Genomic DNA, 24,965 nt, shown 5'->3' with positions numbered 1-24,965 from the left:
ATTTTAACAGCAGGTCCGTCTACCCGCATAACACTGTCCACGTTTCCATTTTCAGCGATGCACTTTGAGAAACGACCTCTCACCTGCACATCTGTGGGGCTGCCGATGCTGCTGCTGCCGCTGGTGCTGCTGCTGCTGCTGCCACCACCTGCAGGGGATGCTGGCTGGGGCTGGGACTGGGGCCGGGGCGGAGGCTGGGGCTGGGGTTGCGGTTGAGGCTGAGGCGATGCGGGCTGTCCGTGTGTGGCTCGCGGCTGCGGAGACTTTGGCGGATGCTTCACGTCTGCCACAGTGGCTGCTGCTACCGCCACCGTCGCCATGCTACTCCTGCTCTCACTGCGACACATGGACGACGATCTCTGAGCGCTGCGATCCAACGCAACAACTAACGACGTTTCCACGGCAGGGTGGGACTTATCAGCAGTAATGCCTAAACAACTTTAGCATGCATTACCCCTGAAAGAGTTACACGGAATTGTATGTACACTTTATAAATGGCTTACTTTTTGCAGGCAGGAAGGAGCGGTATATTGTCAGCCGTCTCATTGCGCAGTGAAGGTTTTAAATGGGCCAAAGGCGGCAAGGGTCATGTTCCAAATAATAAAGACATTACACGTAGCATGCTGCTCCTTCGTAATTGCCAAGTCTCCCTCGAAATAACATTTTCGTCTCAATGGGCTCTCATCTAAAATAATGGTAGCAATTAAGGGGAGTGATACAGACCTGACGGTTTTCACAGTTGGGGAATTCAAGGGGCTGATGGCCAAGGCTTGTGTGCTCTCCGCTCCCTCTCTCGCGTCCACCGTCGAATTCGAGTTCTCGTCATTATTTGCGTGCTGAAATAAAACACAATGCCATCGTGTACGATGAGGACAAAACATTTTGGAAAAGCTCACCTGGAGTGAATTCCGAAAAACAACTCAGAATCGAGCGTCTCTCGTTACTTAAAACACACGTTCAATTCTCCCAAATGTAACGCTGGAAAAAAAGCTCAGTTATCATATCAATAAAAGTCCATTACTCAATACCGAAACGTAAAACGGTACACGCTCCAATTGTCCACAATCCTGGTAATTAAAAGAGCCGACTTATATTATTTGGTAATTTTGATATTTATATTCCAATTGTGCTTATTGATATCATATGGGGGATGAAAAAAATTTCCTTTCGGAACTCTCCCAGAAAGCAGTCTTATCACCACCCCACGTTATAGAAAGGCCACATTGGTGGGCGACATCACAAAACAACTTCCGAGATGCCTCCAATAACTTATTGTCCACACGTGAGGTACTGCACCCAAATGCTGCGATAGAGATGCACACACGAGACTCCTCTTGCTGCAAAGGTGAGGGACGTTTAATTAAAGGTGTACAATTGTGTCGGGGTGAGAAGGACACTGGTAAGTTACTATGGATACAGATCTGCAGAACACAACACTATATTTTCTTGGTTCTTTCGGTAAAGTCACGTAGAAGAGAAATAATATGCGACTTTACCGAAAGAACCAAGAATATAAATCCCTGCAGTCACGAAATCTTTAAATCAACACACCACTGTTGAAGTAAACGTGATACAGTGGCTGCAAGTACTATATGCATGAAGATTAATTTACAAGTTAGAGTGAACCCTATTCCTCAATATTCAACTTGGCCTGAATGAAGATTGCTTTTTGCATTCACAAGTGTGCTTTTGCAAGCGATGCCGTCAGCAGCATTTATACACACAGCCTTGTATATAATGCAACAGGACTGTTACGAGAATAATTCAGGACGCATTAAACCTATTTTTCATATCCCCCTTGGGCACATTCATGCCACGGTCAATCAAGCATTGTATGTGTGTATGTGCTGCTCTCATGACACACAGGCATCCCCCTGTCACACCTCCTCCTCCTCAGGAAACTCAAAAGTCAGAAGGGCAAGAAGATGACAAAGATGGACATGGTAGAATACCATCAAGAGCAAACCCAGTTCAGCATGGAGAAACTCACAAGAGCGAGTGCTGTGATGAGGACGTGCTCTAACCCAGTGACGACACCAACGGATAGACACGTGCCCATGAAATAGTACCAAATTGAGGCAAGTCAGTGCAATGGGGGCTCAATTCTTATAAGTACCTTTTCTCTGGGAATCCCTCGTACGACGTCAGCCATGCGATTCTCAAACACCCCATCCGGCCGGATGCTTTGAGAAGCGCCAGGTAGAGGGGGGAAGTTGGATGGGGCCAGCTCAAAGTCCGGCTCGGGTATAACTGGGGCAGGAGGACTGGGCTGGTGGACGGTAAACAGGCGGCATGCAAACAAACACGTGATTTTTCGATTTAAAGCTTTCGTGACTGCAGGGATTCATCTTCTTGGTTCTTTCGGTAAAGTCACATAGAAGGGAAGTAATAAAAGAATTTAATTATGTTTTATTTTTATTATTTTATTACTTCCCTTCTACGTGACTTTACCGAAAGAACCAAGAAGATGAAACACGTGATTATCTACAAGCCTGCGGTCATCACATTACCTAATATAAGCAGGTAAAGTTTAAAGGTATTTTTTAAGTCAATCATCCAATATTTAGATAAGTTTTGTTCAGTGACTGCCAATTCACTTTCAGCATACGTTTTTATTATTACTGCTATTATCAGCTCTGTCCATCCCTACCTGTAATTTCCAAGTTAAGCACTGCCTTAACTGTGCATACCTGTTTAACACGTAGGTTTTATCATGTACTCTCACGAGGAGTTGTGTAATCTTCTTGGTTCTTTCGGTAAAGTCACGTAGAATGGAAATAATAAAACATAATAAAATAATATTTTTATTTTTTTATTATTTCCATTCTACGTGACTTTACCGAAATAACCAAGAAGATGAATCCCTGCAGTCACGAAAGCTTTACATCGAGTTTTGTAATATTGCAAGTTCATTATTGGCTGAGCAGAGGACAAAGAATTATGATTGGTGACCGGCTAACATTTATGACCATTGAACAATACTTTCCCTACCACACGATGCATGACTTTGTATATATTTGTAAAAAAACAGATCTTGAAAAGAGCAATATACTATTTAGATACATGTGAGAATTGCCATGTAAACAATATATTTGTAAATCTCAAATATGCCAAGTCAATTGCGCGATCGTGCTTCAGCCATGAATGTGACTTTAATTGAATTCTTACATATTCTTGGTTCTTTTGGTAAAGTCACGTAGAAGAGAAATATAAAAATAAAAAAATAGATTTAATTCTTACAGCCATTCGTTCTTCTTCTTTTCTCCTCCGGCCTCCTGTCCTGTAGCCGTTCCGACTGAGACGGTAAAACATAGCGCAAATGAGAAGACCAAAATTAAGGCTTGCTTAGATCCTATACACTTTGTACATCAACTTGCAGCATATAACTTGGGTAATAATGTGATGTTACACTACCCTCTTGTGGAATATATGAGAACTGCAAAGATTACGCTCGACAACCATAACCAGAGCGTATTTACGCGATCTAACCCAAAACCCCCCCTATATTATGGACGATATTGCTCGCGAAAGCCTACGTGTTAAACATAACCAGAGCATTTGAACGTGCCTCAAAAGGACGGAGGCAGTGTGTGTGTGTGTTTTTTTTAGAAAGCACGCTTTCTAACCAGGGAATGTGTTTTTTTTATTACGTTCGTCTTGTTTGCTATACCTTCCCCGGGCTAAGGGCGCGTGCCCTTCTGCCGAGTTGCTGTCCGCTCGAGGTGACCCCGCGTCCTTCCGGCTGTAACCGCCGCCGCCGCCGCTCACGCCTGTGCCCGCACTGCCGTGCGCCGTAAAGCTGTACCGCGTCGCGGGCTGCGGGCTGCTGTCCCCGCCGTTGGGCAGCGCCTGGTCGCACGCGGGGGACGTGGCGGCGGTCGCCAGCGGAGTGCCACCCTCCGAGGCCGAGCGCTCACTACCGCTCGCCCTTCCGTGAGGCTTGCCTTGGTGTCTGAGGTTGGGGGGGGGGGGGAAGAGAACCAGAAGGGAGAGAGATCATTCGTCATTATAATCACACTCCATGACATGCCTCCGAGGTCTCATGCTAACCCGCAGTAAATTATGGAAGCATATCTCAATGGAAACAAATTATAAATTTGCGGCAAGGGATGACAATGCGGGCTGGCAGTTTCTCCAATTGACCATCCAGGATTAGTTAGAAGTCATGCCGGACTTGTTCTAAATTAATGCAGTGGCATTTTGCAAATGTTATGATGAGTGGACAATTGTTTGGTATCAATAAACACACCAAAACAATGCACGATGGCATGTCAAGTTTTTTCAAAAACCTTATTTGAATACAGCAGAGGAAATTGTAGATGTCTTATTGAAATCTTCATTTCAGCAATTTCTATTGACATGCATGATTGTAAGAACAGATCTTTTTTAATACAAGATATTAATGATCACAGAACTGCACAGCAAAAAAAAATATTATCGATAAATGCATTACCTAAGCTTCATGTTATGGTTCATGGATGAGATGGTGCCAAGGTTTGAACTAAAGCCTCAGATTTCTAAGAAAATGTGTAACATTTGATGCTTAAAAGCTAATGAAGCCAAAAGGTGATACCATTTTGTACACATCAGCAGTGTGGTTAAGAAGAAGTTGGATTAAACGTGCCATGCGTTAGGGCAGTACTTAGCACGCATATAGTTCAATAAATATTCATTTTCATTTTGATTAAAACAGTCTTTTCAGACACCAGGGCACACATTTGCTTCACAGAATAAAGTATAATCAACATCAGAAATGTGAGCTGGAATAATTGATTTAGACCATTTACCATTTTAAGCAGTGGAAAATACCATGTGAGCAATACATCATGACCGACTTAATGAAGAAATGTCAAATGTCATCATTCTGAAGAAATCCCAAAGCTCCAGTTATTCTTTAAAACAGCGGGTACAGTGATGGGTTATCATTTGCAAAGCTTGATGTTAGAGAATGGCCAAATTAAAATGACCATCTGCCAAATCATTTTGCATTAACTATTTGTAGTGTTAACCAAGCAGTAGTGAAACGCGCCTTCAATTAAATATAACACGAGTCACAACAAAACAAATGAAAAATCAATTGAACGCACCGCATATTTCAAATTTCTCCTATAAAAACAAGCCATGTCGCTGCCAAACAACACACACGTGAAACGCACGCGAGCGCGTCACATCATTTTCTGATGCTTTGAGATAAACATTTGCGTGGCCGCACGCATTCGCCTGGATAAAGGAGCGGCATGAAATACATGGCCTGAAGTGCACAAAAAAGTACCTGTAGTTATTAACACCCTTCCTGCTGAACAGAGGCATTCTACAGCATCACAAGGAACAAGGAAGACAGCATTAGCACATAGGTTACCCGTGTACAAAGTGATGAAATTGAACACTGCCAGGACTCAAGACAAATGGCAGCAACCTGCTTTTTTAGAAATAGGCCCTGCCCTTTACAGAGACTGAGAACGTGGAAATAAAAATGTTAATTGCGTAACTCAAATCAAGACTATGACTGTACACGATAAGATCTTTTTTTTTGTATTGTCTCGTACCTTGCTGGTTGAGTTGTTTTCATCACGGTTAAAGAAGCATTAGGAACAAAACCGCTCCAGTGTTTGGAAATGTGTGTGCAAGCACGTATATCTGCTTTGTCAACACGGCAATGTCAGCAACATCGTGCTTTGCAGTTGAGCATGCATGCGAGTGAAATTCGAGCATGGCTTGTCTCAAAACACACTTTTGACACAAGTGTGCACGATGTGCGCAATTCTGTTTTGCCAAGGACAGACTAAAGAAGCGACCTTAATTTCACCGCACCGCCCTGCTTTGTAATGTCCTACTATTTGAATGAAGGGGGCCAAATTGAGAGGTATCCAAGTCTCGGCCCTGGGAGTCACTTTTGACAACTGACCCGAGTTGCACCCTTCACCAAGAAAATGTGCAAGATCTTGCAGCAGGCGACATGCAAACGCTGCTATGTGCTCGCCACTGGAAGGCCATTTTGACTTTGGTGGGCCGACAACACAAAATATTTTAAAAAGAGGATTTACAAATGCACGTGCATACAAACCGATGCCACTAGAAGTTCCGCCAGTTTTACGGTAGCTTTCTCCACACATTCATGATGCCGAACAGTAGTCCGAGGAGGAATGCTTTTGGTTTGGAGGGGAAATCAATCAAAAGCATTTATCCTTTCCCTTTTGCTGTACAACAATGGGAAGATAACTATACCGCATGCAACCATTCTTAATACAAATTATGTACATAATGTAATATTTATCCAGCAGCTCCGGTGATCAAAGATCATACAGAAAGAGTGCTGATGGTAATTTTTTATTTACCTAAATAGCAAACCAAAAATAGCCCCCTCATCATACCTGTTGATTAAAAAAAAAAATCACAGCTGATACCGTAAACTCGGGAAACACCAAGACAGCATGCCAACAGGCAAGACAGTTAAATAATTGCGAAATGCTTGCCTGCTGGAAGAATGAAAAGCAGCTAACTAAATCTAAATGCAAAAGATGTCAACCATATCTGATGTGTCCAAGGACCACTTCTCACTCCACAAAGTCACGAGCAACAAAAGTCTTCGGAACCAAATTTTTCAACGATGCTGGTGCGGAAAGGCAACACACAAGGATTGACTGTCAGCAATGAGTCTTTTGCCCACCTGCTGCGAGTGTAGAGGTGTCTGATGTGATTCTGAGGAGCTGGTATTGGTTTAAACGGCGAAGGCGAGGTGAACCCGTTCAGGAAGCCACTGCTTGGAAACTGCGCCTTTGAAAAGCGGAACACGAAGAAAATGCATTTGTTGTTATATTTGTACGCGGTCATTTGCTTGCTACGTCATATGTTGCACTGCTATCTTTATATCCGAGATGCCCAAGTCAGTTTGGTTAATATTGAACTGGCTTTCTCCCGCACCGAGCGTTATGGTACCACGCTCTGGTATCAGTGCCAAGGCGTGTTTTGATGGATTACAATAAAAAAATATTCCTCCTACTTTCCATCTGCGCAATTAAACATCAAGCACACAGGTGTGACAACTGTTAAAAGTCAATATAGTTAAGGAGTGTGCTTTTTGCATCGAAAACTTACTTTTCCCTTTACTCTACCTCTGCTACGTAATAAAATTACTCGATATATAGCACAATGTTCGTATCATAATACATTAAAGTGATTCATCTAGTTGGGTACCAATCTCATTGATATATTAATCCGCACTAATGTTATCAGCAGACTGAAATTCAGAAGTAATAAAAATATATTTTTTAAATATCCATCTACCATGGCCATTGGCGATATTTTAGCATTGAACATCCATCACATTCGATATTATGTTGCCGTACAGAACACGTGATAATTGCCACTGCATCAGTGATGATACATTGGCTACCACGATAAGTATGGTAATATTTTTAAATGCAAACGATTAACACAGAATGGTAAAAAGAGATGTAATGCCCCTTTTAGCTTTCCCCAAGTCAAACAAATCCAGTGATGATTTACAACGAAAAGAAACCACGTAGTTTTAAAGAAATATTTCACAAAAAGAAATCCGTCCTCACTGTACAGACTAGTGCTGAGAAATTAGTTTAATTAGTCTTGTAACTTATTTGGCATATTAACACAGCATAGAGCAAGTGTTCAAGACTGATGTGGTGGGGGATGTGTTTCCAACAGAGGGCAGTGTAACCAACCATGCTTATTGCACCTCAGGATTAGCATGGTTGGCTACGTACGGTGCGAAAGACGTTCAACATACATAGTGTAACTACATTTATTTTCGTACTGGAATATACTGTATCCCAAAATCTATGCTCCCCGCCTTCACCAACGAACAATGATCAGTGTGGCGAAATATGGTTAATTAACCACGACTCGTGAAGCATGGAGGGGTTCTCACCTTCCAATGGACTGACAAAACGGCTGTACACGTACAAAAAAACATCACCATGAAGCCCTCAAGGAAAATGTCAAATTAAATGGTAAGATTTCAATCACTCACAATTCCAGCACAATTATTTGGGAAAAAAAAAGGCACCAGGATCAGCCTTGTGGGCATCCACTGCCGATTCCCTCGTGTAAACTCTTGACACTGGATAATCACACACTGATGCACGTTACACGCTTCAGCTGGTGCACAAAATCTTCCGTCCCCATTTGCCCTCGCTGCCTCTTCAACACAGTGGAGGGACTTCTACAGGATCGACAGGGGGAAGCCTTCTCACCAGCGGCCCTTCGAAGTAAGCAGATGACGGGGGCCAGACCGGTGGAGGCAGCACGCCATAGAAGCCAAACTGCTGTGGCGTGCTGTATATGGGCTGCAGGTAGACTGGTGTAGCAAAGCGCTGCTGTTGTTGCTGCTGCTGTTGCTGCAGGGGGTACATGCTGATCTCTGCTTGCCGGAAGCCATTCTTGGGCAGGAACGTGTTGATAGCAATGGGCTTGGCCTTGATGCGAGCCTGGGATGGGGTTACAGATGGGGGGGGGGGGGGAATTGGCACCGACCTGACGTTGCATTAAAGATTAAAGCGAATGAAGAGATATCTAGTGCTGTGGGATTAGTAATTTCATGTCAGTTAACAGACTGCGACAAGCCCGTTACCATGATGGGCTTTCCCAGGAAGGTTTTCACTTCTTCTCGCAGGTACTTGAATGCCTGTCATAAAAAAACAAAAATATCAACTGCTCTAAAACACAGATTTTTTTCTTACTTTCTCTAGTAAGTGGTTGGGTCAGACCGAAACAATTAAGCTATAAAATATCACATTTGAGAAAAGAACGGCTGCACAATAAATAGAATACATTTTAATTTTAAATATGGCACAACACCACACGCATTGTAAAACAGGGCAACGTGGCCTCTTCACAACACTACATGGTGGCGTGGTAAGAGTGGCATCTCCCAAGGCATGCGTTCACCTGTTGGGCGTCCGTGTCCGACTCAAAGGTGATGTACCAGCTGTTGTTGTGAGCAAACTCACAGCTGATGAACCTCGGGCACTGTTCACCCCCAAACAAGGCCTCAACCTCCTGAAAAAAACACACAAACGCAACCCCAATCCTCTGCTTAGACTGTCATACAAACAACTGTCAATGAGCAGATAATTGTGGGTAAGATAATCACTAGATAAACCTGGCACCTTGCCTAATTGCAGTCAGGTTTGCATGGCTATTGCTGACCACTTGTTTTAATGGATTGGTTTTAAGGTGGTCAAACTTAAAGTCAAAGTAGGAGAGCGCTCCATGACAAATACAGGTGCAGATTGCCACTGGTGTTTTTCAAAATATATGTACAGTGATACCTTGGTCTGCGAGTGTTTTGCAAGACGAGCAAAATATTTAAATAAATATTAATTTGATAAACGAGCGATGTCTTACAATACGAGCAGTATGTACAGTATACGCTTTGTCTGCCGAGTGTCACGTGATCACAACTGAGCCAATGGTTCTTCTCTCTCGCTGCGGGATTGTGGGTAATCATCTCCCATGCTCGGTCTCAGTCTGCTTGCCTCACTCGCACAGTCAACATCCGTGCGAGCGTTTACTGTTTACTACAGTATAGTGTTGTGACCACGTGTGTGTGTGCGTAAAGCATTTTTTTATTTTGTGTCCAAGTGTAGTGACTGTTCTTTAGTAACTGTACTGCAAGTGAAAGTCGTCCTACACAATAACCCTCCTCTACTTTCTCATCTCCCTTACACCAGCCACGATTAAATGTAATCAATACATTTAATTACTATATATTAAATTTAAATACAAATATAAAAAGGTACAGTATTTTGTATTAATCATTTTTATATGAATATTTTGGAGTTGTGGAACGAATCATCTGAGTTTACATTATTTATTATGGGGAAATTCGCTTTGACATACGAGTGCTTTGGATTACGAGCTCGTTTCCGGAACGAATTATGCTCGCAATCCCAGGTTTCACTGTACCCTGGAATAGAAACCGGGGGTTGCTGGAATTATTGAACGGATTATACCTCGATTGGAGTGGTCTCTGGAATCTCCCGCAGAATGACGACACACCGCTTGTAGTTAGGTCGAACTCGTTCGCCGTTCTCATCCACCTGCACTACTGCTGATGCTGCAAGAGACGAAAAGATTACAGGTGGATGAAAAACACAGAAAAATATATTGCGACCGTTCTTAGGATCACATGATAAGTGCTAACAGGTATGTAACGAGTGCTTACAGATGACTAATGATCATCACATTTGCTTTGATCAAGATGCTACACTGAAGCACCTGGATGCAAGCACTAATGTAGACAAAGAATGAATTCCATAAAAGAATTAAAATGCGACTTACTATTTACGGACACAAAAGCAGGCCGGGAATTAAAATGCACAGGTGCATCTCAAACGGCTCTCCACAAAGAAATTAACTTAAAGAGAACGAATACAATTGAATGTAAGCATAAAGGATTAAGCACAATGCAGAAAAGATTTTGCATTCTAAGTAATAGTAATATGCAACTAAAACACCCGAGCAAATATTGTGCTTCAATATGGCTTTCACATGCAAATTGCATGCATCTTAAATGCAAAAAAAAACTATTTGCATGACCAAACTTCTGGCATTGCTCAAACACTCAGGACGTAAAAAATGCCTAGATTTAAAATGCCTACAGACAGCATATACGACTTTAACTTTGTGGACATGCGTCTGAATTCACAATGGGCGACATTACACTTCAACGAAAGGATAAATCCAGGCCTCGCTAATGGGAGAACTTGTTTCTTTGTGTGTTTAGTTTGTCGTCGTCCCCCATCAAATCCGAATAACACGGTTGGCTATGTACGGTGCGAAAGAAGTTCAACATACATACATACATGAAGGCATGGTTGAATGGCACTAAATGCTGTCACCTAACACTCATTTCTTTTGTAACAAAATTTGAAGTTAATTTGCCTGCCTGGCCTGTTACCAAATCACCCAAACCGCACCCAATTGATATCATCAGATTTCGGAAGTCAAACAGTGCTTGGATGAGTGATTACCATGACCAAAAGATTGTTGTTATATGTTGCTGCGGGCCTAAGTAATGGGCAGCAGAGGGCAATGCAGCAAAATTCATCGTGGTCCTGTATTTCTCTGTCCACGTGTACACTCCCCCCTGCTTTCACCAACCATCAATGCGACCAGCGTGGTTGCAGTTTGATGCAATAATTCCCCGCGACTCACACAGCATGAACAGGCCATAATCCAGCAGTAGATTAACAAAGGGCTGCCCATGAACACAATTCCCACTACGCTTGCTACTCGATGTGGGCCGAGACGATGCAAAGAGGGACAGTACGCAATTCAAATAAGACAACCCAATAAACAAAGTGCTCAGCGAGGAGATAAACCGGGGTGTTCTTGGCTGTCCAACATGTGTTTGAAGCTTTTGTTATTTTTTAAGGCTTTAAAAGTCACACTAAAAAGCACTTTGGTGACAAAGTGTTCCTGTGACTCTCACACATGTTAATGCAGTCACACCGATGCTTCATGTCAATGAGCAATAATTCAATGTTAAGACAATGCAGGAAAATTAAGCCTAGGTATGCATCTTGAATGTCCATAGTGACCAAAATTTAGCTGGGACATGGTACGAGGCACAACATCTCACACTGCCATTTTCAACTGATTTACACAGAAGCACAAGCTCATCCCAGATGCTGTTCTGCACTTTACCATGAATAAAGTACTTACATCTGAGGACCTCCACAATAAGGTCCTTATCAGTCGTAAGCTTTTTGACTTGGTTAAAGTTGGCAATGGTCCAGATGGGCACATACTGATCGCTGTCCATTTGAGACACCAGATATAGGTCATTGGCCAGGTTCTCTCTGTAGACGACACATGCAATCAACGCAGAACACACACACACACGTGCAAAAAGAGCACATTAAAGCAATTCCTAGTTTTATTAATTATAGTGTAACACAAGGGGCAGGCTGGTGCAGTGTTTAGAATGTTCCAATCAGGTTCTAAGTTCACATCCTGATTTAGGCGAGTCAACCCTTTATCCCTCCAGGAATACCACTTTAAGGGAAGTTGAAAAAAGTGTTTATGTATAGACTCACATTTTTGCAAAATGACTCGGAGTTCTAAAAGAGTGGAAACCCACTAACCTAATCTCTTTTGCATAGTTTCACTTTGTTATAGCCTTCTTATATACCTCAAATGTATGTTACCATATTTACTCGAAGAATAAAAACCATCCCAAATTATGATGTCTGTAGACAAGGTTGAATCTCTTCATTCAGATCATCTTTACTGAAACACAGAGAATGCACCATTGGAACCTCCTTTGCCAGTAGCAAAATATGATAATTGTTTTTTTACCCTTTTATCTGGCAACAAAACTGACACTTTTTTTACAAGGAGTCATGTTTGCATTGACCACAATACCTGTGGTCAGAATGCAAACAAAAAAACACAACTCTGATAATGTATGCACTGTCCTTGAAATTGATTGGCCCACACCCGAGACAGCTTTTTTTAGAGCCTAGTCTCACATGGTGTTGGACCAGATGACGCCAAAAGGCACACAACTCAAAGACAATGTTTACCCCGAGCTCTCATACTCTGATGGTGCATTGTCTTTGAGTTGTGCGCCTTTTGGCGTCATCTGGTCCAACACCATGTGAGACGAGGCTCTAAGAAAAGCTGTCTCGGGTGTGGACCAATCAATTTCAAGGACAGTGCATACATTATTAGAGTTGTGTTTTCTTTGCATTCCGACCGCAGGTATTGTGGTCAATGCAAACATGACTCCTTGTAAAAAAAGGTTCCAGTTTTGTTGCCAGATAAAAGGGTAAAAAAACAATTATCATTAACAGAGAATGCAATCCCACCATGGCAAGAGACGCAAAAGGTGGCTCAAGTTGAAGTGCTCCTCTGTACTGCATGAATGTGTTCAGTGCCCATGCTGAAGGCTTACCTGGAAAAGTAATACTCCAGTTGTTTCCTTAGCACCTCTTTCAGGTCCTCCTTGCTCATGTTTTGGAAGTCTCCCACCAACTCTCCATCCACTACACAGATAGGCAAACACACTTAGTTCGGCTGTTGCACAACAATACACGGATTTACGCTGATAAATATGACAAGTGTGGTACCCAAGTGTGGTACCTAATCTCTGCATAACATTGAGCCTTTCCTAAATTAAGAAACAATGCATTGGTGTTGACTTAAAGCTTCTTGTGACGGTAAAGTCACGTAGATGTCTACGTGACTTTACAGAAAAACCCAATAATATGAATACATTGGTGCTCATACATCTGTACGAGTTACAATGAACTTAAAACGAATGCAGCATTATGTCTGTATTTGGCCAAAAGCAGCAACGATGATGGAGACGATACGTATGGTTTTTCATGAGCAAAACGGCACCGGTAGAATAATTACCCGATGCTGTCATCACAACACTGCAGTGCTTTGCATCAATATTCACATGAATATGTATTCATAAATCCCTATGCAAAAATGTTTGGGTGTCTCCATGGAAAACAACTTCATCATTAACTTATGGGTGTTTATATTCATAGATTAATTAACTTGTGGTCAAAATAACTTAACGAGAAGGCATTTTTGCTCTTTAATAAAAGCAAACACACACTACAACATCCTGCCACTACCCTCAGCATAAACTTCTATTGCAAAATAAAGACATGGGCTTAGAAGAAGTTGCACATTCAACTACATATGAACACCCTTGCCTGCATTTTACAAACAACCATGTAGGACAATTCTTATTCAGCATGAAGCCACCATAGACTTAAACAAAAACAACTGATCAACAGCATTAAGGTGTACACAGATGTACACTCAACATGGCATTTACGAATCTAGCAAACATGCATAAGGGAGAACAGTCTGAACTAAAATAAAGGATATGTACAAGTCGATACAAACCAACTGTTAACACTGCCAAAAGCTTGCAGCATCAGATTCCATCATCATCATTATAATCATCATCATCAATCATCATCAATCCACTGCCGGATGAAGACATCCCCATGCTGCTGCACGTCAACGCTCCTGCATCGGCTTACTGAACAGAGCCCCCGATCTCCCCCATGACTAGCAACAGGGCCACAGACCTGGCGGGCCCGTGATAAGCGCTGGCTCGTAGAGAGAGTACGGAGTCTCGGGCGCATGGAGGACCAGGTCGCCGATGGAAGTGAGCTCTTGGAGGTGCACGGAGCCTGGCGATTCTCCCATGCTTGGGAAGGACTTCCCCACCTCGCCATTCACCTGCTCATACACTGCTGCGACCGAGACAACACAACTTGATATGAACAATGCGGTCATTAAATAACAAAATGTCTCAAGGATGTCCAACCAATACGCTTAAACGTTTCATATACGCGTGAAGCCCCTTCATCAGACCACTGGTAGATGATGGCCTCCCTACGCCGTGAGCCTTTTTAGCATACTTCACTACAGTGGTCAGTGCGGGTTGATGGTGGGGAGAGTAGAGACTAAAGTATATATATTTTATGCATCTTTGCAATGAACATAAGCATACATTTGATATTTCAAGCATTAATATAACTTGCGTCAATTTTAAGGCAGATCATTAACGGATCATATTACATGATTACAAGTGCATCCAGCTTGGTTGGTTTGCCCACAAATGCATTCCAATGACTAAATTATTTCTCCGACACATTATACAAGTAATGTATCACCTACTGGACCTGTTTGTTTTCTCATTCATTTGTACCAGATGATGGTTGCTTGTGTTGCAATCGAAGCGTCGTATTCTATTATTGAATTGAATTTATTTCCACGTGACTTTACCGAAAGAACCATAGAGTAATTCCTGCAGTAAAGGAAGCTTCGAATCTAGTTTGTACCTTACTTTCTGTGCTCCAATTTGCAAATTGATTAATCCAGAAGGAATCCTCGAGCTGATGTTTGGAATCACACCAAACTATCAAGGTCATCCCTCCAAGAAATGTCATCCTCCAAAAAAAGTGGTGTCAGCTGTGACTTACAATAGATGACACGGCCAAAATGTGCTGTCCCCTTGACTTGAGAGAATCCTAGAACACAATCTAATACAGTAATTATTGATTTACCATTCAGGAGAAGAGCTGAATAGGCATTTTAAAAACCTGGTTTTCAGACAATGTAAAAGTTTCTCTTTAAAAAAGGCACCAGTGACAAATGTGGACAGAAAACGTATTCCTTTCCACCTCACGACTTTGTCTTAGTTCCGTGAGAATGTGCTCATGTGTACGTGAACAGGCCACGCAGCCATCCCAGCCGCGTGTCTCAGCGCTCTTTATGACGTGGGGTTTTCTACAAATTTCTTGCTACTTTTTGCAAAAAAAATATATATATTTATTTAAAGGTCTAATATCCCAAGGAAGACGTTGCTGAATAATTAAAATTTCAAAACTCATTACATGAATACAGATTTCAAAACCATACGCGTTTACGTGTAGGTGAAACAAACACTGCAATACAAGGCACTGTTTTGACTGCTATAATTTCGCCCCTATTAGTTGCTTAATCCTAGAAATTAGCTCGGATGTTCATGCTAATTTTATTTTCCTTCATCCCATTATTCTTGCAAGCATGCAACGCACCTCAACAGCCGAGTACGTATATTTACCTTACAATTAAAGACGATGTAGTACACTTAATGTAATACACACAGTATATAAACACAGGACATATCGTGTTAGTGTTGCCTTAAGGGGAGAAACTAAAGATGAAGTGTGTTATTTGCGTGTGTCAGAACAAAGCGCACCTTTGTTCGCCGTTGTATGTGGTTGCGAAATTAGGCACACCAAAAAACAGTGTCCCTCCAACCTTACAGTGCTCGCGTGAAAAGAGCACCTTCACAGGAGACAAATACCTTGAAAGCTCAACATTAAATCGTCACCCCCCTCCAGAAACCTTACCCTGGTCACCAAACAACCGGATGTGCCCTTTTACTGATTAATTTTACCTACGCACGATGACGCCGAAAGCTTCCGAGGGCTTTTGTAACGCTTTACAATGGCCGCTCATTTGTCACCATGGAAATATTTGTTAAAATAAACACCACCTGCTCAAATGCAATGCGGATTACTACATTTTAGTTTCATCGCATGTCTTGCCGCAGCCTGAAAAAACATAGTAGGTCCCACATGACTTACGATCGTAAGCAAGTGCGCTTTTGAATATATATCAACGGTGTTGTGATTACCTGCACCCAGCAATCAATACAAAGTAAGTTGTCTTAAAATGCATTTTGTAGGGTTTCGTTTGTAAGTGAATTGCCAATTAATGTACTATCCTTATTGGCTTGGTGCACCTAATGTTTCATCTATCACTCCAATACAAGGCCATATAAGCCTTTTTAAAGTGTTTACCACGGTAGGACAAAACTAGGGTTTAAATGTAACATTCATGGTTGCCACACAACTTAAGTCTTGTGACCAGGGTACACGGGCATGTGTGCGCACACATGGACTAAAACACCTCTCAAAGCTGGGTCGGAGAGCTTTTACGGTTACAGGGGGCGTCCACCAAACTACATTTAAACAACAGATCATTTCTAAATCGATATGATAAATATTTATGATGTATTCATTACAATTTAATAACTCATTATTTTAAAAAAATCACCAGTGTATAAGTGAATCTGTAACGTACCATCACCATGAGGTGTGCTGGATGTGAACGGCTGAAATAATTTTCCCACGTGACCAAATCATTTTTTATTCATAAATTAAATATGAAAACAGAGACAACACTAGCCAGAGCATGTGAATGACCCAAGTTTCCAAGGGCACGAGTTCAAATTCCATACAATAAGAGTACATAGCTTTAGAATAGCTAGTGAAAATGCACATGTGCATTTATTACAAAATACAGTACTAGTCTTACTTCTCCTAGTGTTGCTATCTCAGGTTTCCGACACACGTTTAGCATAATGCTTAGTCACTTCACAGACCGGTGCAATCAGGTTGGCTGCAGAACGCTGTTCAATAGGAATTCATGCAGCATTCATTAACATAACTACGCAAAGTTTATTCATAGAACTGGACATTCTTTTTATAACGCGACTTATTGTGTCCATTACAAAGATCATAATGTGAGATGCCAAGAGTAGCCGGAACACACGGCAGAAACCCGAATCCAAGGAGAAAACTCACGCGTGCAACAAAATACACAGATCGGCATGTTTGTACTGCCACCACATACGCGCCACTTGTCAACAAAGGACACCGAGTTGCCCGGTATCTGGACGTACCGCCCTCGTAGGCGACGGCGGCCATGTTGGCGCTCCCAGAGGGGTCGTGCCAGGCGCCGTCACCGGCCGTGCCAGAGGGCAGCTCGTCTCCGCTCAGCGCCAGCACCTGCCATGCCTTGGCGTTGGGGTTCAGCTCCGAGGAACTCTTCGATGGGACCTGCAGGCACGGTGGCGAGACGTTAAATACCTTGCCTGGTAATACAGGAGGTCGTGGGTTGGATCCCGACCCCAACGTCTGCATATGGAGTTTGCATGTTCTCCCTGTGGTCGCGCGGATTTTTCTCCAGTTTTTCCCTCCACATTTAGAAACATGCATTTAGAGTATTTGGCTGCTATATATTTCCACGTGATAAGCCACGTTGTTGAGCTATCATTTGTGGCCAAGTCGATTCTGAAAGAGCTAGACAGATCAGTGGGCCTTACCTCGCAAAATAAGTTTAATAAAAAAAACAGAGCGTGCAGGACAGCAGGTCTGTTATTTAAGCCTTCGGTGCTGCCACTTCACTGGATAGAAGTGGCCGGGTGGTACGGAGTCAGAGCACTATGCTTGCGTTGCCGAGATCCTGGATTTGAAATCAAAGCCAGCCACGTGTGATTTAACCGTAGGATCAAGCCGGTCACTAATGAACGTGTAACAAACGAGCACATTACATGCGATTCTGAACCCAACTTGACAATTCCAGCTCTGAGAAGTGATAGAAGTAGTATCAGAAGTATCATAATTTAGAATCTCTATCTTTATTTGGACTGGAGGAATCCGATGAGCTATAAAGCTCTTTGTCACAAATGTCCATGAAGAAGCGGGTCAGCAAGTTACAAGCAATACAGAAAACGGTGGGATTGCAAAAATGTAGAAAAGGTGAGCAAGTCACGAAAAAAAATGAATAGATACAAATAAAGTATACATAAGTACAAATTGAATAAATATACAACTTATTGACGATTTGTCAACACTAAATGCAAGATTGGGCAAGGCAGCAACACAAACGGTTCCAGACCACACCAACACAGTCCCTCAATAAAATTAGAAATAAAAATTTAACTATCGATACACCTGTAAGGATCAAAGTTACACATCACATTGGCAAATGTGGTTGTATCCAGCAGCTCTGTGGTATCCACTATTCTCTCACATTATGGGTTTTTAAGTGTGTATGTGGAACTCCTTTCGCACCGTACGTAGCCAACTGTGCTAAATCAGAGGCGTGGGGGAAGGACAATTAAAACACAAAAAAAGTTCTAAAGAAAAAGTACTTGTTTGTAGAAAAACTTATAAAAACACAGCTGGGGTATGATATGCAAAAGCATTGCAGTAACAGCGTGGACATTTATTTATTACCAACACGAGTTTGTTAATGAAGGTGGATGATCATACAGCAAGTGAACCAGGGGTGTAACTTAATAAACACTTGGTCAGGTTAATAACCCTCGAGTGAATTACTCAAGAAAAACAATTGAAACTAAATTTCCAATGCTATGTGAAACTGGACACTGCCAGACAAAAATAATTGCATTTGATAATTCTAAATAAAATTTTGATTCAAAGCTTTCGTGACTGCAGGGATCCATATTCTTGGTGCTTTCAGTAAAGTTTGATAATTTTATTATTTTATTATTTCCCTTCTACGTGACTTTTATACCGAAACAACCAAGAATATAATTCTAAATTAGCATGAGTATATATAAAAAGATAACATTTTTGAAGCTTCTAGAATTTCTACCTTGTGTGTGGACCACAGCTCTAAAATATCTTGCCTAATAATCATAATATACATGACCCAGTGGAATTCCTACCCTCCCAACCCTCTTCTACACTTGTGTAATGACTGTTACAAACAGCTCCATGTCTTAATGTAACTGTGTAGCAGGAAAACAGAACGCCACGACAAATTTGCAATTTAAGATTACAGAGACCATTCTAAAGCTTCCCTCGCACGGCACATCTTTGGAATTCCCTTCCATTGCTTCACAATATCTCATTCTCTCATATGGCACAGTGCAGAGATTTGCAACTCATTTTAAGTACAGCAGTACCGCGGTGGCGAGATGTTAACTACATCGCCTGGTATGTAGGAGGACATGGGTTCGATCCCGACCCTGACGCCCGCTGTATATTTAGAGTTTGCATGTTCTCCCCGTGATCGCGTGGATTTTTCTCTGGGTCCTCCGGGATTTTTCTCCCCAGTTAGAGTCAACGTGCGTTTAGAGTATTTGGCTGCTATAAATTTCCACACGATAAGCCACTTCGTTCAGCTACCATTTGTGGACAGGTCACTTCTGAAATAAGCTATGTAGCTCAGTGGGCCCTTACCTGTTAAAATTAAATAGTTTATATTTTTTATAATTTTACAAATCAATGTCTATGTTATTTTACCATCCAACATTGTTGGTTTTAAGATGGCAGCAGTTGACAACGACGTGGCCCATTGTTTGTTCCACTCCGTAGTCAAAGGGTGGACCCTATTCTTGATCCTCCAACTTGCGTTTACGAGGAAGCGAGATGCCAGGCCGGGGTTCCGTTGGGTCACCGGTCAGGTGTTTTGTTCGTCGCCTGTGCATTCCTCCACTCTGTTTTCCAGCTGTCCGCACAGGGTGCAGCACCGTGGTCAACATCTCGATTCACCGACCAGACCAGAATGGACGATGGCATTTCAGGCGGGTCTGAGAGGGGGCGGTCGACATTGCAGAGGTGGGACAAAGTCATTGTTATGCAAGTCCAAGTCGAGTCGCAAGTCATCAAATTCATGACTCGAGTCTGACTCGAGTCCAAGTCACATGACTCGAGTCCACATCTCATAGGTGGGACAAAGTCATTGTTATGCAAGTCCAAGTCGAGTCGCAAGTCATCAAATTCATGACTCGAGTCCACACCTCTGCGACATTGTCACGTACGAGTAGTTTGCGGTTTAACGTGGCCCCGTTATATTCAGTTGTTGACGCTGCTGCTCGCCGCATGCGAGGTGGGCATGATGTTCGACAAGCACTCATATTCCTTGCTCAATTCAAGAAACGTGTTAATTATTTTCAATTACAACTCTGATTAGGCGCTTTTGATGTTTTTGAGCATTTTAGCCTGTGATCAGCAACTGTTTAAAACAAATACAATTAAACCGTTCACAGGTTTCTTGACATGTCTACCCAAACACTGCACAGCAGCATTACTTCAAGATAACACACACGAATCGCTATTTAATAGAAAAAAATATTGCCTCACAATTAGGCATTAAGCCATACTTTTAAATCTTGTGTAGCACTTTAAAGACTATTTAAAAATATTTTTTTGACAGGCAGATATAACTGAACGGATATCCAAAGGCTCCGAAACACGAAGCACACGTGTCGCCACATGAAAAATGTACAATTCAGTCACATGCCATGACACCACGTGTTTAGGTTAAAACCAACGTGATGCGCTTGGTTAGTAGCGTACGTTACGTAACATCAACAGCGCAAGTCATGGTCGTTCAATGACTGCACTGTTCGCCAGACTGTGGAGTCAGCCTTCGTGTCTAGGACACGGCTCCTATGGCATATGGGGCAGCCAAGTTGGTCTCAGCCTGGTCAACTGTGACTGCATTAAAACACCTCATCATTTGGATGGTTTAATTGTTATTCCTTCATTTAGATAAATCCCAGCTAGATGATCATTAAAAAAAAATCAGGTTAACTGTGATGCCAAAAGCACGAACATCATAGCAAAGTTGTGGCAAAGTGGATTCCTAATGTGTAAACATAGGAAGGCCACCTTCAGAGTTTTTAGAAGTAGTTCTGTGGAAACCTCTTATCAAGCTATTCGAGATATTCAAATAAAGTCATTATCATGATGTGGATAGCACACAAGGAATAACATTGGGGGGAGGGGGAGAGGCTAAAACATATTAAAATGTTTTAAAAAATCTCTTAGGCCCACATCACTGCATATGTAAATGCAGCCTTCCTGTTGACCTTTTAGGCGAACATAAACACCCTGACGTGATTTAAAATAACCCCCCCCCCCACACACAGTGTGTATTTAACAGTAAAGTGGAACATACAAAAACAAATGTCTCATCGAGTTAATTTGCTGTGAAAACACAAATGATACCGGTCGCAACCTCGGCTTCTCGCACAACTTCGCGGGACGACACGGCGAGTCACCGGAGTTGATTGCTCACTAGAACGATACGCAGCTCCGAAGCAGTTGTACCGCTCTGGGCTCGCGCTTTCAAGGTAGGAGGCAGTGGAGGAATGGTCTGCCAACTCCTCAACATTGAACGCATGGCAAACTGTTGGCAGGGATGTTCACACACCAAGTGCCAGCGTCATTACAGGAAGCATTATGCCAATTATGGGTTCTGCAAAGCTATTTGTAAAATTGAGGAAATTATCCTGCGTTGACGATATACTTTTTAGCCATAAAAAAAAAGCACGATAAGCGACAATAATTAATGCCAAGCACACAATGCTACATTTTATTCACTTAAGTTAAAAATATGAATCACATTCCCACAGCAATGGACAGAAGCTGAACATGCCTCAAGGTAGTATGTGATCTGTAGTGAACACAAACAGCTTCACTAAGGATTAATGGTTCCGAATTAAATTGTGATAAAAAACGCTGTGCCATGTCTGTTTTTTCCCCTAGCATATTGATGCACTCTCCCATTAACATTTGATTTAATCTTAAAGTGAAAATGTTCTCCGAGCATATCGAACATTTGAAAGTGAATTCAAGAGAACATAAAAACATTTGAAAATGTCCACATTTGCCTGACAAACTGTACTCTGCTTACCGGGCAAACCGACAGAGATGATGCCACCTGTGCCAGTTAAGAGTCAGAAAGGTGAACGATAAAATGGTCAACAAAACCGCAGGGAATTTTAACATTTCAGCAAATTTTTAACCGAAACCACGATACAATTACTTAAATTCGGCTTTTGTGTACCACGTAATATAAATCAGCAAAGTTTCAGGCTGTTGAAAGAGCACAGGTGAGGCGGTGTTCTCTCTCTTGTAGAGACTGCCACTCCATTTGGGTTTCCATGACGATATTTAGCGAAAATTTCTTCAACAAAACAAACGAATTGGAAACGCATTCGGGTCATTAACATGCTCCAGTGTTTCGTTAACATTGCCAGTTTTTTTTCAAGCCACATCACACTCCACGCTGCCCTTTTCACTCCGTTCCACGCTTTAACTTTCCCATTGTGTGTACAAAGGTGTCACACGACCAATGATGAGAGACATGACATTTAAGGAGATTTGTTTTCCTGGACAATTTAACAGGATGGGTCAGACTCTTTGATTGCTACATGCAGCAATTATGCCACCCTATCGTCATAAAAAAAAACACATTCTGATCTGTTCAATTAAATTATTGAGCATTTAAGTATGTGCAGCAAATATATAAATACATGTGCAGCTTCAAATTTGACTTACGAGCGCATCACAATGTATTATATATACAGCACAGACTTCCTTCGCTAAATCCATAATAACAAAAAGCAACAGTGCCTTTATTGAAACTAGAAAGCAGGGAGAGAAAAAAAACTGAATGTAAATGGAAACTGTTGTATCCATCACCATGAATCACCACACTTTCCACAAATGTTTGCTTTAATGCCATATGGCTCATTATGCCCATCTGGATTCTCACAAAGAATTTTGAGCGTCCCCAACTGTTGCCCACATTGGCGGTAAGCGTACAGTCAAAACACTATGCCAATCATCATCACTAGCAGCAGGGACAGGACAATGAACACATTATTAGGGCTGGACAGCAAAACGCCTTTCATGTAAGCATTAAGCCGTGCAGTAGGAGACCACAACGGCATCTGCCTTTTTAAGGCTGCATTAACATTTCCTAAAAATTAGCATGAATTGAGACATGTGCTGTATAAATTGTGATTTATTTTTTTTGCCCCCCAACGCTTGTAGCCTCAGGGCACAGGCATTTGTCAGCAAATGGCCACGAGTGCATAACATGGCCATGGTCGGTTAACATCGATTTGGTTGAACCAGGAGAGCCCATTATTAGAATAAACATTTTCCAATGAAATTAAGGAATAGGGAAGAATGACATTGCATCTGTCGACAGAGCCAACATAGCACTAATGAAAAGATTTGACTAAACTAAACTATTTTAAAAAATTCAGGTGAGGCCCACTGAGCTATGTAGCTCTTTTACTGAAGCGACATGGCCACAAATGACAGCTCAACTAAGTGGCTTATCACGTGGACATTTATAGCAGCCAAATACTCTAAACGCATGTTTATAACTGTGGAGGGAAAAACCAGAGGACCCTGAAAAAAATCCACATGGCTATGGGAAGAACATGCAAACTCATAATCAACGTTTTTGGGTTTAGATCGCGTTATTTATAAATGTGTCGTAACCCTCCACCACCCGACACGGCCAATCAGTAAAAAAGTGTCACGTTGACAAAAGACAAATAGTTCACTGCTTTAGCCCACCGGTGTGTTGAAGCGTGAAACCACAACATTTACAATTTGAGTACGACGTTTCGCTGGTAATTGCATCCAGCATCATCGGGCAATTCGCCACTGAATATAACAAGCTCCAAATACACTCTCTGTAAGCAATACAATGGATAAACACTTATTCTTTATCACCTGTTGAAATTAGAGTCAGGGGATTTAGGTTAAGGCCTCAATCAGTCTAGTCCCCAAATAAAGTAGCATCACTTGAACTAACTAGGGCATCAAACTAGTTTATGCAACTTTGCAGTCATTATCCAAAAAAACTTGGCATAAAACCGTTTGTTTAAGGCCTTTTAATTTCTAAATCTACTTACAGAAATAGTTTTCAAATACGTGGCATTACTGTAAACTAAACTGGCTCTGAGTTCCCCTTCACAGCCCAATGAAAGTGATACACCAGAAAATCTGCAATCCTTTTACATAAACCTCATCATCAAGCCTATACACGGGAAGCCACCACTGTTGGGTATGCTCCATAAAACATATGGACATCGAGCTGTGCACTTCTCATTCAAAAGTAAATCGCAGCAACTTAACTCATCCCATGCTGGTTGTCATGAACACTGCAGGCTATACCGAAAAGTGCCATTAACAAAATAGGGTTGCGTGTGCCCAAACTACATTGCACCACGCTTCAACATTTGCCGCAAACTAAGATTGACGCATCCAGAGATTAGGTGGGTGTGGTTGTGCCATCATGTGAAGGATAAACCTGACGAATTGGGATAGATTTCTTTTAATCGGCTAAACATTATGGCTGCGTCACCTATATTTGGCTTTGGACAGCCAGAATTCCTGGAAGCGTCACGCTTAATTAAATTGGACGAGTCTGTAAAACACCACCAATGGACAATATGAGCAGAACTAAGTTCTGCCAAGGATACCACTGTTAACAGAAAGCACATTATCAATGTCCTTTCATGGAAATTACACTGGTGGTATCTTTTGGGTTACATACTTAGTCAATCTCAGAACTGGAAATCACTAAATGCAAATTCGACCACTTTTACAACTCCTGCATCAAAGAGTAAGTTGGCACACCAAGCCAGGTACAATAAGTGGAAAGAAACAGCTATTCGTAAAAATTATGTTGAGTCATTAGTGTGGGAAATAACAACCCAACGGAAGTGTAAATTATGCTGCCTTCATGTCCTGTTCAGTGCCCATTGAGTAAGCCATTATCCAGCTTATGGGATACGCTTAGCCAGAAAATGAATGTGAGCAGCTGAACAATGA

The 24,965-nt window shown here is 41.9% G+C and overlaps 1 protein-coding gene across 13 annotated transcripts in view; it reads right to left on the bottom strand.

Moving 5' to 3' along the window:
• Nucleotides 1-24,965, bottom strand: part of LOC144729100 (la-related protein 4-like) — a 58,518-nt gene that overhangs the window by 7,339 nt on the left and 26,214 nt on the right. For 3 of the 13 annotated variants that reach the window (XM_078609025.1, XM_078609020.1, XM_078609016.1), the window contains 16 exons: nt 17,249-17,405; nt 14,997-15,056; nt 14,097-14,264; nt 12,938-13,028; nt 11,704-11,840; nt 9,990-10,093; nt 8,923-9,033; nt 8,606-8,659; nt 8,229-8,462; nt 6,668-6,774; nt 5,273-5,311; nt 3,671-3,952; nt 3,241-3,295; nt 2,117-2,269; nt 724-836; nt 84-336 (listed from right to left, as the gene is read on the bottom strand). In XM_078609025.1, the coding sequence (XP_078465151.1) occupies nt 84-336; nt 724-836; nt 2,117-2,269; nt 3,241-3,295; nt 3,671-3,952; nt 5,273-5,311; nt 6,668-6,774; nt 8,229-8,462; nt 8,606-8,659; nt 8,923-9,033; nt 9,990-10,093; nt 11,704-11,840; nt 12,938-13,028; nt 14,097-14,264; nt 14,997-15,056; nt 17,249-17,405 (2,118 nt within the window). Of the gene's footprint in view, nt 1-83; nt 337-723; nt 837-2,116; nt 2,270-3,240; nt 3,296-3,670; nt 3,953-5,272; nt 5,312-6,667; nt 6,775-8,228; nt 8,463-8,605; nt 8,660-8,922; nt 9,034-9,989; nt 10,094-11,703; nt 11,841-12,937; nt 13,029-14,096; nt 14,265-14,996; nt 15,057-17,248; nt 17,406-19,622; nt 19,913-24,965 lie in introns of those variants that run through there. The other 10 variants (XM_078609028.1, XM_078609023.1, XM_078609029.1 and 7 more) reach the window with 9 other exon arrangements.

Source organism: Lampetra planeri, chromosome 31, assembly GCF_965212315.1.
Source record: "Lampetra planeri chromosome 31, kcLamPlan1.2.h2, whole genome shotgun sequence".
NCBI classification, from domain to species: domain Eukaryota; kingdom Metazoa; phylum Chordata; class Hyperoartia; order Petromyzontiformes; family Petromyzontidae; genus Lampetra; species Lampetra planeri.
This window is presented reverse-complemented; position numbering and strand designations above follow the sequence as displayed.